The 18,187-nt window shown below is 41.2% G+C and overlaps 1 protein-coding gene across 2 annotated transcripts in view; it reads right to left on the bottom strand.

Moving 5' to 3' along the window:
• The window catches only part of POLD1 (DNA polymerase delta 1, catalytic subunit), a 94,808-nt gene that overhangs the window by 25,690 nt on the left and 50,931 nt on the right, over positions 1–18,187 (bottom strand). For both annotated transcript variants that reach the window (XM_066607914.1, XM_066607915.1), the window contains exons 21-22: positions 14,613–14,765; positions 7,592–7,694 (exon numbers count right to left, since the gene is read on the bottom strand). In XM_066607914.1, coding sequence (XP_066464011.1) covers positions 7,592–7,694; positions 14,613–14,765 — 256 coding nt within the window. The remainder of the gene's footprint in view (positions 1–7,591; positions 7,695–14,612; positions 14,766–18,187) is intronic.

Here is an 18,187-nt window from a genome sequence, read left to right as displayed (position 1 = left end):
CAGTATTAAATAATCAAAGTACTGATGCCGTACATAGAATTCTGAATGCACAAATCATTTATGAGGTTGGACCCAACTTACGATATGGTTTGTGTGTTTTTAAAATGGAATTTCAAAAATTCATTGTTAAGCGACAATGGCCAGGCCAGTTTTACAGGTATAGCTTTGCAGACAATTATCACTCAACGGCAAAAAAAAATCATTAACGGTCAGCTTGAAAACTGCGCCGACTTCTTATGTCTGTGTGGAACCCTCAAGAACTGCACATACAAATACCAATTAGTACTCCCAAAAATGCTTAATGGTACATTTCATGACTTTGAATTACTTGACATTACAAGGAGCGGTACATTTCACATGATCGAACTCAATGATGGGTATTATTAGTATGGAGCTTGGTAATTGCATCTTCTTGCACTGTCTTAAAAGGGTTAGCGCCACAGAATTTTGAGGATAACTTATGTCATGCCAATATTTGAGAACTGTGAAAACATTGAACTGTGTACCTATTTGTTCAGGAAGTTCGACGTATGTTAAATATTGGAAGAGAGGACCTGCTGCGGATCCGGATGGCTTCCATTGACTACAATGGAAGCCTGCGGAAGCCATCAATGCAGGAAAACTACAAAAAGATGGAGCATGTTGCGCTTTTTCTCGCATGTGATCCGCACTCCGGAAAAGAAAAATGACATCCGCAGGTATTTAAATGCCTACGGATGCCCAATGATAGTCTATGGGCATATTGAACAGTGGATCATCCGTGTGGGAGAACCACTCGGATTCTACAATTCAATTATGCCTGTGGACATAAGGCCTTAGAAAAATGGAAAGTGTTTCACTATCTGGATTTAATTAATAGAAAATATTTTTGGTACTATAACCCCTTTAAGTATTATATTCCTCTCACAGGTCAATAGTTGGGGGATGTGGCCCCATGGGAACAACAAGGACAAATTGGGGCACTACTTAAAGAGTTATTTTGTATCTTAGGCCTCATGTCCACGGGGAAAAGAATTAAAATCCGCAGCGGATCACCCGCATGCGGATCCGCACCCCATTGGAATGCATTGACCACCCGCGGGTAGATAAATACCCGCGGATGGTCAATAAAAGTGAATTAAAAAAAATATGGAGCATGAAAAAAAATGGACATGCTCCATTTAGGTGCGGGTCTCCCGCGGGGACGGCTCCTGCAGGCTTCTATTGAAGCCTATGGAAGCTGTCCGGATCCGCAGGAGAACCGCGCCTGAATTAAACTCACCTGCTCCGGGCGATGCAGATCTTCCTTCCTTTGCGGCAGGATCTTCTTTCTTCGGCCCGGCGGATGTGCCCAGCGCATGCGCGCGGCATGCAGCCGGCATGCCGAAGAAAGAAGATCCGGCCGCGAAGAAGAGAAGACCTGCACGGTCCACTGCAGGTAAGTTTATTCTGATTTTCAGCCCTCATGTCCGCGGGGCAAGAGGGACCCGCTACGGATTCTCCATGGAGAATCCGTAGCGACCCCGATTTTCCCCGTGGACATGAGGCCTTAATGTAAGGTGTATCTAAAGAATACTCCATGAATGCCTGGTAGACAAGGGTTCCACCTGTAAGATAGGTGTTGAGCGGAGTAAAATAAAGAGGCGGCAGAGGCATTCTTCATTGAAACCAACAGGCATTATGGAAACAGTTAAGCACATTCAAGCACCTACTCTCATGGTAACATCAGCTAAATTCAGGTAGTATACATGGCACCTGCATTTAGTGAATGGCAAAGGCAGATAAGCTGTTGCATAGCCAGTCGGCACACAACCGACAGGATGCCATAAACAGCTTCAGTATTCTGTTGATGAAGGTAGGCACAGGAAGTCTGGATTGTCCATGTAATTCATTATCTGTTTAAAAGGTGGCAGCGTGGGTACAAAGCATAGCTCCACATATTATAGCTAGTGACCACGCACTCCATAAAGTAAAGAAATGTTCACGTATGATCCCATGACATGGCAGTACTTTATTTCCCACTTGTTGACATAGGGCAGGTGCACTTTAAGTGTTCTATTCAGATTTCAGGGGAAATTTCATTTCCTTGATTTGGCATGCTCTCAAAAGTATCATTGTTTGGGAAGAACTTATCTCAAACACAACGGGAACTGACAAAAGTTTATAAGATTTTACTGTTGAATGCCCTTTGTTGTTGGGTTAATAGAAAGAAAAATCTGTCGTATAGTTCACAGAATACATAATAATACTCGATTCACTCTAAAATAGTTCCTCTACAATGACAATTGGGGAAACAGCACACACAATAGGACTTGTGCCTCTCACTGACTAAGCTTAGTTAATAGAGAGATTGCAGAAGTTGGAAGCCAGACAGCAACCTCTGGTCCCCGGTGACAGGGAACCACTTTCTCTGCCAGGCCAACCTCTGTAGAAAAATACTCAAAAAGCAGAAGTGCAACCTGTATCTCAACTCACTCTCTCCTAAAGTGCACCTGAGCCCTGTAAGGTGTGTCACTTCCATCCATTTCAGTAATAATCCCAATACAAAAGACTTGTGTTGCACCAACGTGTAGACTATACCATGACTGAACAGATTGCGAGACTTTTAATAAATATATTTGTGGGGCTTAAAGGGAAATTATTGCTGCAGGTATACAATTGCATATAAAATACTATTAAAGGCAGTTTTGGAGGAAACCACATGCAAATAAAACTGAACATATGGAGAGTGGCTGATGTTGCGGTAGAAATTGAAGCTGAGAATGTATTGAGCATTGCTTACTACCGGTAATACATATGTGACTTCTATAATCTGCTGTGTTTATATAGGTACTCTTCACTTGTGAAAAATTGGGGGCATCAGCACCAGAATAAATAGACTTGCTGCTCTTACCCCCCTGAAATGTACTATGATATACTGGGAAAAAGGGTAATTAATGCAAGCCACTGTAGTAGTGCGCTGCAGCAACGGTGCAGGCACAGGATCTATGCCTGTGCATCACTATACATTACAGCAAATACCCTGCTCTAACAGCTTCGCTATTTAACTCCTTACACCACACGTGTCAAACTCAAAGCCCACAGGCTGAATCCAGCCCACCACATCGTTTTATGTGGCCCGCTGACCGTGCAGCAAGCCTATGCAGCATACCACTTACCCAGCGTGCAGTATAACCGCTGACCTATGCCTCCCCATGGTGTCTGAATGCGCTGTCCAGTACGCAGCACAGATGCCAAGGGGAGAGGTCAGCGGTCAGAGACTGCACTGCCACCACCAGACCTGCTGTCTGGGTGAGTGAAATGCATGTAGGGATGCTGCCCGGCCAGAGACCAATAGGGGGTGGGTCGCTATTACTACTGGGGTCAATATAGGGGACACTATGACTACTGGGACCACCTATATCAGGGACACTTAACTACTGGGGCCACTATGCGGGATCCTATTACTACTGGGACCACTATGGGGGACCCTATTACTACTGGGGAAACTATGGGGGTCCCTATTACTACTGGGGAAACTATTGGGGTCCCCATTTCTATTCGAGTCCACTGAAGGGGTCACTATTACTGGGGTCCACTATGCGGGTCACTATGAGAGAAACCACTACAGGTGTCACTTTTAGGGTTCACTCACACGGCACTATGCTCCTTCTGGTCGCTCAGCCAAAAATAGTCTGTCTGTTTTTCGGACCAGTTTTTGTGTGTGCAAATACACAGCTTATTTTGCGCACGCAGAAAAGAAGGTAGACCTGCCCATTGAAATGATGCACAAATACGTAGCAAATTCACTTCAATGGCCTCTTGTGGTACATAATACGCACCAAAATAGGTCATGTCGTGTATTTTTTCATGTGATTGCACACAGTGTGAAAAAATACGCTCATGTGAACGAACCCATTGAAATCAAGGGGTTCTATTCACGGTGTATTGCACATGTAATATGCTGTGCAAATATGCAAGTGTGAACAAGCCCTTACAATCGGCTCTTTAAAGGCAACCATAGGCTGATGGGACCCTCGTTGAAAAGGAGTTTCGCACTCCTGCCTTACACCATAGCATCTAGGTGGTTTTACAGAGGAATGAGGCTCCCTCTGTCACTCCATTGTGTCCTCCTCCCATAACGTGCCTGTCAGTTGTACACTGACATACATAATACACAGTAATGTAGAAGTACTGCAGTGTACTATATAAGGAATCATAATATTTGACTTTCAAAGTCCTGTAGAGGTACTGAAAAAAAATTAAAAACGGGTGCAAAAGGGATTTAGAAATTTAAAAAAAAATTTCCTGTAAAATATTCTTTTTTTTCAAAAAAATAAAAATTCAAGAAACCATACATATTTGGCATTGCTGCATTCGTAATGAGTCACACAATAAAACATATACCCCGGTGGGTGAACACTGCATTCAAAAAACAATACTGTTTTTGTACATCCCACCTTGCAAAAAAAATAAGTAAATAAAATAAATTTAAAAAAAGTTGAATGGTAACTCAGAAAACTACAATTCTCTTTGTTTTCTTATTTGTTTTAAGAAAAGTTTTTTTTAAAATTGTGCAATAATAAATTTGGTATCACGTTTTTGCTACTGTACTATGAACGTAACAACAGAGTTTCCTACAGGTCATAAAGCTCAAGTTCTGATGAACTGTGGGAGAGTCAGGTGTTGTGTCTATGAGCACAGAAAAGGCAGCCTGAAAGCAGACAATTAATAGATTTCTTTCTATTTGTGGAACTACTTGCCAGTCAGTACGTAGGTGAAAATGTCATTTGACTAATGTAAATCTTTTCCATCAGCCAGAAATGTATTAAACATTTCTCTTTAGTGAGATGATGGTTATAGCTATAGCTGGAATGTAACAATTACACTAGAGAGGAGGTCAGCATGTTTTACCCTAAAGGTTGGATACGGTCAGGGTAGATGCAGCGTAAAATGTATAAACTTTACTGATGTGTATACTGATTGCAAGTACATGACTTATTGTGATCTGGATGTTAATAAACTTCTGAATGGTGGAGTCAAGCAGTCTAAATAAAAACAGGGGAAATTAGATGACTAAGTGATCATCGCTTCCTGATTTGTCTGAGAAAATAATAACTAAAATATCCTCATATGTAGCAATCCGAAAGCAGGTATGCTCTCTGACCGATAAGGAGGCTGTGTGGTTGATAATATGAACACCCCACGTAGAGTCAGCTAAACTTATACAGAAGGCCCTATAAGCCTTTCCTCCTCTCCCTGCAGCCTCCTTCTCCTTCACACTGGCTGAGCAAAAAAGCCAGCTAAAGAGGGAGCAGCGCACTTCAACCTGATCTCTCTTAGACTAAACCGCAGCCAGAGCTGCGGTCTTGTTGTAGAATCAAGAACAAGAGCAAAGTTCTAGCAGCAATACAGCCAAATACGTGCAACTCCCACTTCAACCTGCACTATTCTCAAGCTGTATTGCAGCTAGTAGCAATCCCAGTCCTATTTTAAAGCCAAGAACAAGAATGAAAGACTAGCTGCAATGCTCCAGCCTAAGAGCCATTAGTAGCTGACAGCTTTCTATATGTATCCAATTGTGTAAACAGATGTTCTGATTCTGATTGCCACGGCTATGTCCAGGGTTGTATGCCTCACTATTGTAAGGCTGCCTATCCACGGGCAATAAATCACCCGCGGATCACGCTCTGTGAAACTTTCCATAGCGTTGCTATGGAAAGCGCAGCGCCGGCGTCCACGAGCGGAGAATCATAGCGATTCTCTGTTTGCGGGATTTAAATCACGGCATGCCGTTATTCTCTGCGGTGAGCCTATTTATCAGATAGGCTCACCTCGGAGAACTGTCAGTGCTCCCCCTTCTCCCCCATGGCGGAATATCGCTGGCGATATTCCGCCTCGGCCGTGGACAGGGGCGCCTAAATGTTGATATCTTGTATGGGCTCAAATCAAAACATTCAGACATTAGCATTCTGCCTATAAATGCTAGCATATATGTTTACATTTACTAGATTGTCACGATGTTTGCTACGCGAACATAAAATGTTTGGAAATATGATTGTAAATGTTTTGAGAACTGTTAAGCCGAGGATTCGGCTTAAACTGTTCGCCGTCCATGGCTTGGTCTTCAACATTTTGGGGACATGGCAACAGTCAATTAGTGTATATTACATGTCGGTATATTACACCACTTAGTATAGTATATGGAGCCCCCAGTATATTTGGTGTATCCTGCGGTAATATCTTGAATCTCTGGTATACTCTACAGATTGGATCTACTACAGAGAGACAATACAGTCCCTGAGCTGTAGACCACTGTATACCCGCGCGCAGCAGAGCCGAGCGTATACAGCTGCGCGCAGTAGAGCCGAGCGTATACAGCTGCGCGCAGCAGAGCCGAGCGTATACAGCTGCGCGCAGCAGAGCCGAGCGTATACAGCTGCGCGCAGCAGAGCCGAGTCTCTCTCTCTTCTCTCCTCCCCTTGCTGCTTCTCGCACTTACGGTGCAACTTTGACCTGGCCTGACAGGTCACTCGATGTATCAAACTCAAATTTATGATTTTATGGTGGTGGTGAGCATGTCACAAATCTAATGACACCAAAATCATCCACCAAAGGTCAGTGCAAGTAAAAGCATTGTAGGTTTTGTATTAGATTGAGTAAAATTTATCAAAGCTGGTGCATAGGAAAAATTAAGACTTTACACGTAGCATCTAATCAAATTGCTTCTTTCATTTTCAAAAGTGCAGCTAAAAGCAATGACAGACTGAATATGACTGGCCATTATAGGCAACTGCTTCACTTTTACTTTACACCAGTTTTAAGGAATCTCCCCGATTGTGCTTCTACTAACAAGAAAAGTTTGAGCAAACCACAACACAAGTTTCTTTACAAACCTAAAACCATTAGAGGTACACTATGAAAGGAAGAATAGGGAAGAACAGAAAGCAGACACTTGCTTAATTGTCCACCAACGGGGATCTCTGCAAGCATCTAAAACAAACAAACAAACCTGACACAGAGACAGGAGTGTCATTCATTGGCTTTCATCATGTTTGGCTGATGTGTAGGAAAGGAGGAGTGTTTAACTGAAAGGGGCAGAGCTCACTATTTTATGACAACTGCAATCAGTGCAAAAGAGAGCGATTTCTACTTCCACCCATTCAGGAAGAAATCAAAGAAAAGATCTAACACCTTTTCCCAAACCTTTTCATATAGCGTAATGTTTAGTTGAGGAATATAATAGGCACATATGGAAAAGCCTTTATAGAAGTCTCTATTCTTTTGATGGATACATGATCGAAAAAATTTCCAGCTAGTGAAAAAGTCTTTTACGTGGATTGTCAGATTGGATTTTATCCCATGCTATTTTTTAAACACCTTCGAAATAAGGAGTCGTTCGATACCTTTTGTGATACGTATCTCCTGAACTTTACTATTAATTTGTTTTGTCAAATACACTATTTTTCTAACAGGAAATCGGTGGTGACAGAGGTCAGCCAAATGACCACTGAGGCAACAAAAATGGCCAGCTTTTGGGAGTGAGATCAAAAGTTCCTAATTAGCTTTGGATAAATATTTTCAATATTTCCATAACATTCTGAGACTGACCTATAAGTCTACTTTCTCTTACCTCCGATTTCATATATGCAGCGACTCCCTTGGGAGCCCCAATGATGACATAAGGCACTCTGTCTCCTAAGTTAGGGGCACTGCCTGGATCTCTCTTTCGCATTCTATATAAACAAAACCAAACAGTATGGTAAGAAACAACAATCCACATGGGAAAGGTATACAACCTCAGAAACAAAACATTTACCTTATAAGGGCTCCTTTTCCATGGACGGATTCGCATTGTGTACTCCGCCTCCGGAGGAAATCCAGCCCCATAGCATGCAATGTAAAAACGTGATTTCCTGCCCACGAGCAGAAATCGATTGCGATTTTCCGCTCACGGAGGAAAAAAAGCCTGCGTGCTGCGATTTTGTGCTGGCCACGCAGAGGCAGCTTCCATTGAAGTCAATGGAAGCTGTCTGTCCCGCGGCCATTCTGCAATCATCATTGCAGAATGGCCGTGGGAGCCACGTCATCGCCATAGCGACGTTCTCTGTACTGCGCACGCGTGTCGAAGCGCAGGCCGGCACATCCGCAGAACAGAAAAGACGATGCTGGAGAGGTACGCGGGGGTCACCAGCTGGGCACCGGGTCGAACTCCGACTTAGGCAGCCTAAGTCTTCGAGTCTACATCCAACTTTGAAACCTTTTAGGTTACTGTTCTAATGAATTTATAAAGAAAATGGAATCAACTTTAAAAATAAGTCTTCATTAAAACTACTAGTAATTATTGGGAAATTATAGTAACCGTGTTTCTGGTGGCGCAATGTGCCACATAGCTGTGGTACATGCACGTCACACACACAGCTCTGCTACACACATTGTTCATCCCATACAACAGGAATCAGAATCAGCACTAGAAATGAAGGACCTGTGATGAAGTCACCATCAAGCTCTGCTCCTGATCACATGACGGTGACTCATTCCGAGAAAATGACTTACATGCTCCGCCCCTGATCACATGGTGGTGATGTCATCAAAGGTCCTGCATCCTTGTGCAGATTACGGGCGGACTGCGAACCCCCTGCCGCCTGAGTTGCTATGGAATATTAATGAACACCTCGCCAGACAGCAGCCGTGTGCGTACAGGACCTGTGATGATGTCACCATCATGTGATCATGGGCAGAGCATGTAACTCCCTCACTCGGGATGAAGGACCTTTGATGATGTCACCATCATGTGATCAGGGGTGATGCATGTAACTCACTCACAAACCCACTCACTCACGCATGCATGGATGGATGGACAGACAGGTCGTCATTAGTAGTTTGATCCTTTTGGGTCTACAGCTCCTGTGTAAACTTATGTATCTCCATGATTACAGTCTATATACAAACCTTGTGGCATTTGATGCAGCAGTTGTATTGCCATTTGTCTCTTACTTCTTAATAACCTATCAAATGTATGTTAGTAAGAAGTAGAGACCAAATGGAAGGAAGGAGGACTGCAAGTTCAGACTAAACAGGCTTAATTTGTAGTCTGCAACCTTAAAGACATATGTCTGAACCTGAGCTGTAGACGCAAAACAAATAAGACTTTGAGACTACTTGCAAAGTTGCTTCATTACTTATTGTGGATTCATTGGTAAAATAAAAATAGTTGTGAATGTAGAACAACCCCTTAAGAATCCATACATGCTGATATTGCAGAGTATGAATGGTAACTGGCCTGATAATGAAACATACATGGGTTTTACAGCAATCAACTTAATGACAATACAGAAAGAAATATACTATCCAACATGCTGTTACACCAAGGCAAATCTCGTAAAATAGTTTTCGTCAAAACACGGTTGGCCAAAAATTGTCTTTTTTTTTTTTTTTAAATGAATTTAGGTATTTTAGACCTGATACATGACAGTGGTGGAACATGATGTATGTGAAACCCTTAAGAAGTTAGTGAAGACACGGAGCACTGTATCGGTGTTATGCTTGTATAGTTGGAAATCTGCAAAAAGATGCCCAAGGGAACCCGTCAACGGCTTCTATCAGCAATCAACGGAGCGCATAGCACTATCACTTGATGGCCTCCACCCACACTCCACCACAGAGGTGGGCGGGAAAGGAAAAGGTACTCAAGGTACTTGCCATACCACAAGGGAGGGGGCTGAAACACCTGGTCAGCCCTGGCTGAGGATGCTGCTCAGCAATGTGTAAACCATAGAAATGAACAGGAAGGACAAGCAATTTCCTTCATCTCTTGGGGGAGGCACCGTTTAACTGCAGAGGCAATAAGGCTTCTGGAACACTAGTAATTTCTGTACTTTATATATTTAGTCAGTACTGTACAATAAGCACAGCAACTAAAAATTTAGATCCTTAAATAAATTCATCATATTTCAGTAAATTTGCATGTCCAGACAAATGGGGCAACCCTACAAACTGTGTGTAAGAAAATATTCTCATCATTGCACAAAGTTAGGACTAGTCTTTTTTTTTCTTAAGATCATTCAACTTTGTATTTGAGGTTTAGGTGAAGTTTCTCTGTTCTACGTACTTTTGTATCTCAAGCACATACTTTAACCTCTTAGTGACGAAGCCTGTTTGCGTCTTAATGACCAACTAATTTTTCAATTTTTTTTCATCGCCGCATTCCAAGAGCCATAACTTTTACATTTTTCCGTCGACGCAGACATATGAGGACTGGCTCTTTTAAGAGACTAATTATATTTTTATTGGCATAATTTTTGGGTACATATAAATGTATTGCATAAGTTTTATTAAATATTTTTTAGTGGGGTTGGGGGGGGGGGGAATTCTGATATTTGGTTTTTGGATTTCATTTTTACTGCGTTCAGTGTGCAAAATAAATAATGTGGTAACATTCTTTGGGTTTAGCACGATTCCAAGGATATCAAGTTTATACAGTTTATGTTTTGCTTTTTTTTTTGCTTTTGTCGCTGCGTTCCAAGAGCGATGACATTTTTAATTTTTGCATTGACTGAGCTCTATAAGGGCTTGCTTTTTTTTTTGTGGGATGAACTCTAGGTCTTCACTTATCCAATTTTTGGGAACATAAAACATTTTGATTGCTTTTTATTAAATTTTTTCTCTAGAAGCAAGAGTAACAAAATCTGCAATTTTGTCATTTTTCTTTTATTGACGTTTACCGTACAGTAAAAATATGTTCAATTAATTCTGCAGGCCACAACAATTACGCCACCAATACCAAATTGATAGCGTTTTTTTTTTTGCAAAGACCTCTTTTTTTGTCAGCGGTGCGGGTTTTTATTTTTTGCGGGTTGATTTGTGCTTTTTAAATGGTGGCATTTGTTGATCCATACGTTTTGAGTACTTTCTGTTCTGCATTTTTCTAAGGCGAGATAGGCATAATTAGCTATTTTCACCAAGTTTTCTTATATAAATTTTTTGTGACATGCACTGTACTAATTCTTTTTCTCTGGGTCATTACGAATGGAGTGATACCATGTGTAATTTTTAAAAAATGTTTTACATAGTAAATGTGGAGAATAAAGCCCCTTAACGGCCGCCACCAAAAGGTGTATGGGCACTTGTTAAGGGGTTAAGACCCTGGTTAGTAGACACCTTATTTATTATTCCCAAAACAGACTTTATCCATCCATAAGTTAGGCGAAAAAAGTCTGAACACTCCGTGCCTGGTTGTCAGACAGAATATAGCTCATCATGAGCTGTATTCTTTCCAACTACCACGCAGGAGGTGTTCAATTCCTCTACAGAAAGAAAAATGAAGAATTACATGGTGCTCATTAGGATATCAATGTAATGCCTGGATGTGCCGAGTCCTCCAAAGCCAGAGACGCTCTCTGTAATCACTCTCCACTCCATCTAACTGGCAAAGATCCAGAATTAGGGATTCTGGGAGGCCTCTTTAAGATGTGCATCATTGCAGTAAGTTTGAAGTCCCCCAATTGTTACGTTGCGCCCTTTGGAATGAGTTTGCTATGCTTTACTTTATGTCAGGAAACAGTACAGAATGGGAACCAAAGTAGTAGTGCAGATCGTCTCATTTATTTTTGCTGACGTGCTACTCAATGTGGGAAAAACTACAACACATGATTTGGTCACCTGACTGGTCTTCTAGTATTTGGAGCTCCTTTTTTTCTAAAAGAGCATTTCAAATCCCTTGTACCCAGAGATGAACAACTTTCTGGCAGCTTGCAGCTGCCTCTAGAGGGAGCTAAGGAGCACAATACTAGTTATCATGCAATTTTGTCTATACAGTGAGTGCGGAGCTTTTCTTCACAAAAATAAATAAAAAAACAGATCCCAAACTGCTATAATGATACAGTTTATTAAAGGGGTTGTGCAGTTGTAAACGTGTGGTGACCTATCCTTAGGACAGCCCATCAATAGTAGATTAGCTAGGCTCTGCAACCCAGGACTTCCACTGATCAGCTGTTCACTGGGTGGGTATGCTAATGCACCAAGCTCATTTCTGCAGGATGAAGACCGCTCCACTCCCAATAGAGTGGCCAGGCTTGGTATTACACGTAAAGTTAGCATACCACCAGCACTGAAAACCGTCAATCAGTGGGGATCCTGGGCAGCAGACCCTTACCAAGCTACTATATATGGCTTGCCCTGAAGATAGGTCATCAGCTGCTGTTTACAATTGAACAGCCCCTTTAAGGAAATACATAAATACAGCGCATATACGTTTTATGTATGTTAAAACATATATGAAGCTGATGGGCTTTCCATAGTAAGTAAAACCCCCCAAAAAGTGAGCTGAAGTGTTGAATTTCATGCATGTGTCATTCTGTGCCACTTTTAATCGTATTGCAGGTGAGATGATCAGGACAGAAAGTCTCTACCATGTCTGAGATGGCAGAATGACAATGACAACTTCAATTACTTTCACGCACTGTGGTCACCAGAACAGACCAATTCTGAAATCATCTTTTTACTCAAGGGAAAACACAGTATAATTACTGTAAAATCTGCACAAAAATGCAAAAAATGATATGTGAGGAGTAGGTATTCGAGATGAGCGAGCACGCTCGTTTAGGGCTGATGCTCGAGCGAGCATCGGTCTTTTTGAGTAACTGATTACTCGTCCGAGCACCATGCGGCGCTCATCTCTAGTAGGTATGCTATAGATCTATAAAACTGACAAAGACAGATGACTAGAGCCCTTAGCTGCTTCCATGAGCCCCATAGGCTTTAAATGAACAAGCATGGCACATGCTCTTTCGCCACTCAAATTTCACTGCGATCATGCAGCGTTGAGGGATGAGGGACCCCTGTTCTAGTGATCAGTGGGGGTCCCAGTGAACAGACAATCATCACTACTTATAGCGGCAGCTTCTAGCGCTCCCACCAAGGGAACGACAGGGGAGGTAAGTATATTATTTACATAACCGGACTCAGCACTTCGCCTACTTTTAGCCCATAAGCTTAGCTTATAGTACTAAAAGTAGGTGACAGAATTTAAGTCTTTTTCTGACAGAGTTTAAAGGGCTATTCCTAACCACACAGTGAACAGACAGCTGTCGGATATGCCATCACTTTGGGATTAGTTAGGGGTCCCAGTTGGTCAAAGATCGTCTACTGGCTATGCAGAGCACTCAAGCGTGGCTCTATTGAGCTGTGCTGCAAGTCTCCACACAGCAGGTGTCTGATGATTTCACACTGTGCAGCTAAAAAGTGGTTTAGGGGACTCCATACCAAATCAGTACTGCAGCCCCCTAATTCTCAGGATTAGTGAGGGTCCCGGCAGTTGGACCTGTGTGCATGCTGCCTTGATGGGGCGCACCTTAGGTGATACTCTCTCTCCAAGTCTTATTTAGAATAAAAGTCAGAATAGGACCTGGTTATCCCAAAGCAGTTTTATAAATGTGGAAGATGCAAGTTTAAAAAGGTATGAGGACCATTCAATAAGAAACCTGCACCGGTGAGGGGCAAAATGTCAGAAACAACTGACTATCAATGGATGTATTTTCCTTCTAAATTAGGCTATAGTTTGGTTTATAACCTTACTCGTAATGCAAGACCTGGTAAAAGGGCGAACATTGATTTCTAAGGAAACTACCTTCCACCAGGTGGCACTTTTACATCTATTTGCATACTTTTTTCCCAAAGTGCATTGCATGGCCTTTCAGTCTACCTACTCCACTTTGGCAGTCTCAATAAGCAGAAACAGACCAGCCTCCCTCAGGCTCTGTAGGTAACAGTATATATAAAAGTAAAGTGTGTTTATTTCAAACTGCTAGAACTCATGCCGATACGGTGAAATCAATATTTTTTCCTTTTCTAGGTCACATGGGACCTTTTTTAAAACAGGGAAACACTTAAGGTTGCTTCCAATTGTTTTAGGAACTGCGGGTAACTCCATGCTGCAGTGAAGGGCTAATTTACTTTAAGCAATGGAATATTCATGTTAGGTCTTGTTGAGTTTACCAAGCGTTACACTCAATGTCTATAACTTTAAATAGCGTGTCATCAATATCTACTACCACCTACTGGTCAGTCTATTATGAAATAAGTTTAACGCAAACTAACCAATTACATAACACTTTAGGATATGAAAGAGATGAGAGTTGATTTTCTAATAACTTGTTTCACAGAGTAAAAGACAAAAAAAAAAGTTGCCGAGTATAGAAATAACAGGAGACTAGGATTGGGCAATACGTGCCCCCATGTACTGGATCACAGGAAGTCCAAGACATTTTTTCCACACTCTGTTCTCCCCCACCTCCTCCTTCCACACCAGGCAACTAGACACACAGCTGCTGCTCAGGGTGGGACAAGCTATTTCTGCGTTTCCCCTCAGTCACGGATCAGCGCGTGCAGGCAGTACTATAAGCAACCCTCTGATTTTTTTTTTTTTGCAAGAGGGTGGTGAAAGAATAGAGCTTTTTAATCGACAACGGAAACTTCAGTTTGTATAAAAATGGTTGGTTCTGATAAAAGCTGGAATTTAATGCATGGTACTACTCTCCAGTCTGTTCACTAGGCACATCAGTAAGAACTATGTGCTGCTTGTTACATGCCTGGAAGGTGGAGCGTCCTCTTTCTTCAAGCTGATATTATTATAAGATCTCAGTCTTATCTCTTACCTCTCCGCCAGCTCCACGTGAGCTTGTTTTCCTGCATACTCATCAGCGGTACGAGTCAGCTCCTTGGTAATAACCAGCTGCGAAATGTCTATTCGATTACAGAGCAAATCAGAGATCACGTCCTTGGCATGTTCTACAGCTCCCATTGGGTCTCTGAATGTTGAAATTGCAAAAAAAAAGGGGAAAAAATTAAATCAAAGAGTAACTACTGAGCGCAGAAAAGGCATAGCACATAAGCGAAAGAACAGTAATTTCAAAGCTGTTGAACAATATCCACAAACAAGTGCATCTAGAATGACAACAAGGGTAGGGGAAATTAACCAAAATGTAATTTATTCACATTCCTACTGGAATAAATTTTAGTTTTCAGCAAAGTACTTGGATATATACGTAAATCAAATGGTATTTAAAACTTATGCAACTTATACTTATATACTTATCTCTCCAATGCATCTAAGGTACAAAAGCAATAGTATGTATATATGTATATATATATATATATATATATATGTATATCAATGAATATTCTCAAATCGTAGCATTTTGTTCCTACAGCTCCTATGCACCAATGTGTTTCCATGGTTACATACTGAAAAAGTCAAAAGTAGATCCATGGCTCCCATTTCCTAATCGGCTCATTTAGGGTAATGTTATACACAGCAATTTTAGGAAATATACTAGTTTTGCAGCCTTATTCCTGGCAATTGTCATGCATTTTTTTTTACTCAGAAAATTGCCAACGTCAGATGTTAAAGGGTTATTCTTGACTCAGTCAAACATGGCTGAGATGGGAATGCCCATCTGTATGCCGTAGCTAGAAGCAGTGGAAAATAAGGAATAGGGTGAGCTGTTTTACGGTTTCCATAACTCTCATAACCGTGAATGGGAGTTACAAAGCAGCATAGCGCAGCAAGCTGTGCTGTTAGCGTAACTCCTGAGTTGAAGAAACAGCATTGTTTGTCATTGGTGTCATTTTCTTGCATTTTTATCACTCAGTTTTCCCATAGGTTAATCTAGAAGAATAAAACCTGAAGAAAAATTTAAAAAACACTGGACGAAAAATGTCTGTAGAAAAGGGAAAAAAAGCTTGTTGTTTACAATCAAAATAGTGTGCATGCAAGAAGCCTTATGCAATTTTCGCTATGAGAAGTGGTTAAAAAAAAAAAAGCAAAAGGTGGTTAGTCCTAGGTTCTTCTGTACCGTCTGGAAGAGGTCTTGCCTAACACTGGAAATGATCAATTCTGGACTTTGTGAAGGCGTACTATGTGAAACTGTCTGAAGCATGACTAATGACAGCCTAGTTGGACAGTAACAAAAGACCAACAGTATCAGTGTCCTCTTCAGAGGTAAGTGCTTCCGTCTCAATACCTCTTGTTCCAAATGGAGCCTTACAAGGTTCCACAACAAAGCCACCTGAGCCCAATCTTGCACTGTGGAGATGATCCATAAAGCTTTCGAGGCACATTAGAAACCCCTATAGCTGACTAATGTGAATTCACTTCACTCTGGAGCAGAGTTCTCTTTTGTAGGAGAAAGGGGCATGGCTCTCTGCCTCATTCCCTTTTACAATTTTCCCAATGATCTCACCTCAGGTCATAACAGGACAGGCTTGTCAGCCAACTATCTTCTCTGTTCTGGGTAGACTTGAAGGTAGTGGAGTCCTGTCTTGAAGCTACTCTATGTACTGAACTTTCATGATGTGAATACAGATCTTAACCTTACTGCTGAAACTGTAGACATACTAGAAGAATCCCACACCACCATGAAATCTGCTTCTGACCTCTACCTAGGAACTCTCTCGCAGACACCAACCAACTGACTGGTTACAAATTGTGACTACTAATTGATGACACGGATAATAAAGTACACATCTTAGTAATCTCAAAGTCCAGGGGGCTTGGTGGACTTAGTCCTTGATGTTTTGGTCCTCTCTACATCTCTGGGCCATTGAAAGGACACTTGTAACAACACAGTGCTACAACCTCCTCTATACCCCTAGATGTAGTTTGCAAATGGAGTGTGAAGAGAGGATCTGCTATATGTGATATTTTATTAAAAGGCACCATTTACTAACCAGTATTATCCTATCTGGTGTATTTAGTGACCAAGGCCAACACACGCAGTACTGATTTTTTTCTCAAAAGGTTTATTTTTCCCGCTCCATCGCTCGGCTATGACATGGAATCAACGACCTGTCTGTAATGTTAATTGCGGGAGTGCCGCGGGTCGGATGGCTTCCATTAACTTCAATGAAAGCTGTTCACGCGGAAACAGTGCAAAAATGGGGCATGCTGCGATTTTTCAACGTGAGCGGAAATCGCAATTGATTTCCACACATGTGCTGGAAGAATTGATTTCCCATAGCATGCTATGGATGGTATTTGCTGTGAAAGCACTGGAAAAACCAAATACGCAATATACAGAGTATTGCAATTTTTTTTCTTTAAAAGGGAAACATCATTGTATTTTGTAATAGTTCTTAGAAACCACAAGGTCTTTAAAACATTTCAAAAATAAAGCATATACAGTACTGTTAGCAAAGTAACAAATCCCTTGTGACAACCATAGGTTCACCTAAAATATATGTGTTTACATATTTTACAGTATACTTTTTACAGTATACTTTTTTTAACCTTCTAGATGGCTCAAGTATGATGTGAACAGAGCCTTGCACCAACTTCACCCCTTCGTGACGAAGCCCGTTTATGCCTTAATGACCAGGCCAAATTTCGGAAATCTGATAGTTACTTTATTATAGAATAACTAAAGGTTTTGCATATCCAACTAATTCTAACAGTTTTTCGCCACATATTGTACTTCATTTAGATGATAAAAATAGATCAATAGAATTTGTGTATCTTTATTAAAAATGCCAAAATTGAAGTGAAACATTTTTTTTGTCATTTCATTTTTTGTCATTTTCATTTCAACTACAGTATCCCAAATAATGGCAAACATATTGTACACATTTTTGATGAGATATATATTTCCGTCTGACTAGCACAAATTTTGTTTTACTTTTTTTGAGCAATTTAGATGTACGGAAAAGAAAAATTACTATTTTCATTTTTTTTGCAAAACGTGACATTTTAAAAATATTTTTTTTGTACAGCACACATATGAAGACTTGCACCCCAAAATGGTTAGCTCTGTTTGTCATGTGTTCATAAATATGCCCATTGTGGCCCTAATCTTATGTCTGGACACACAACAGTGTCCAAAAGGAAAGAGGCACCCAATGGCTTACTGATCAGACATTTTGCTTGAAGGTGTTTTAGGCCCCATTGCCCACTTATAACATAGTAACATAGTATGTTAGGCTGAATGAAGACAATGTCCATCTGGTTCAGCCTGTTTTAACCTCCTTGTTGATCCAGAGGAAGGCAAAAAAACCCCAAGAGGCAGAAGCCAATTAGCCCCATCTGGGGAAAAATTATTTCCCGACTCCAAGGGCTTGTAGAGCCCTTGAGCTGCAAAAACAATAGAAAACCCAACAAATGACTCCATTTGGAAAACTAGACCACTCAACGAATTCACATAGCAATACGTTCAAACCGAGCAATTCGACCCCACAG

The sequence above is a fragment of the Eleutherodactylus coqui genome, chromosome 6, assembly GCF_035609145.1.
Source record: "Eleutherodactylus coqui strain aEleCoq1 chromosome 6, aEleCoq1.hap1, whole genome shotgun sequence".
Lineage (NCBI taxonomy): Eukaryota > Metazoa > Chordata > Amphibia > Anura > Eleutherodactylidae > Eleutherodactylus > Eleutherodactylus coqui.
Note: the sequence above shows the minus strand (reverse complement) of the source record. Positions and strands in the feature narration are given on the sequence as shown.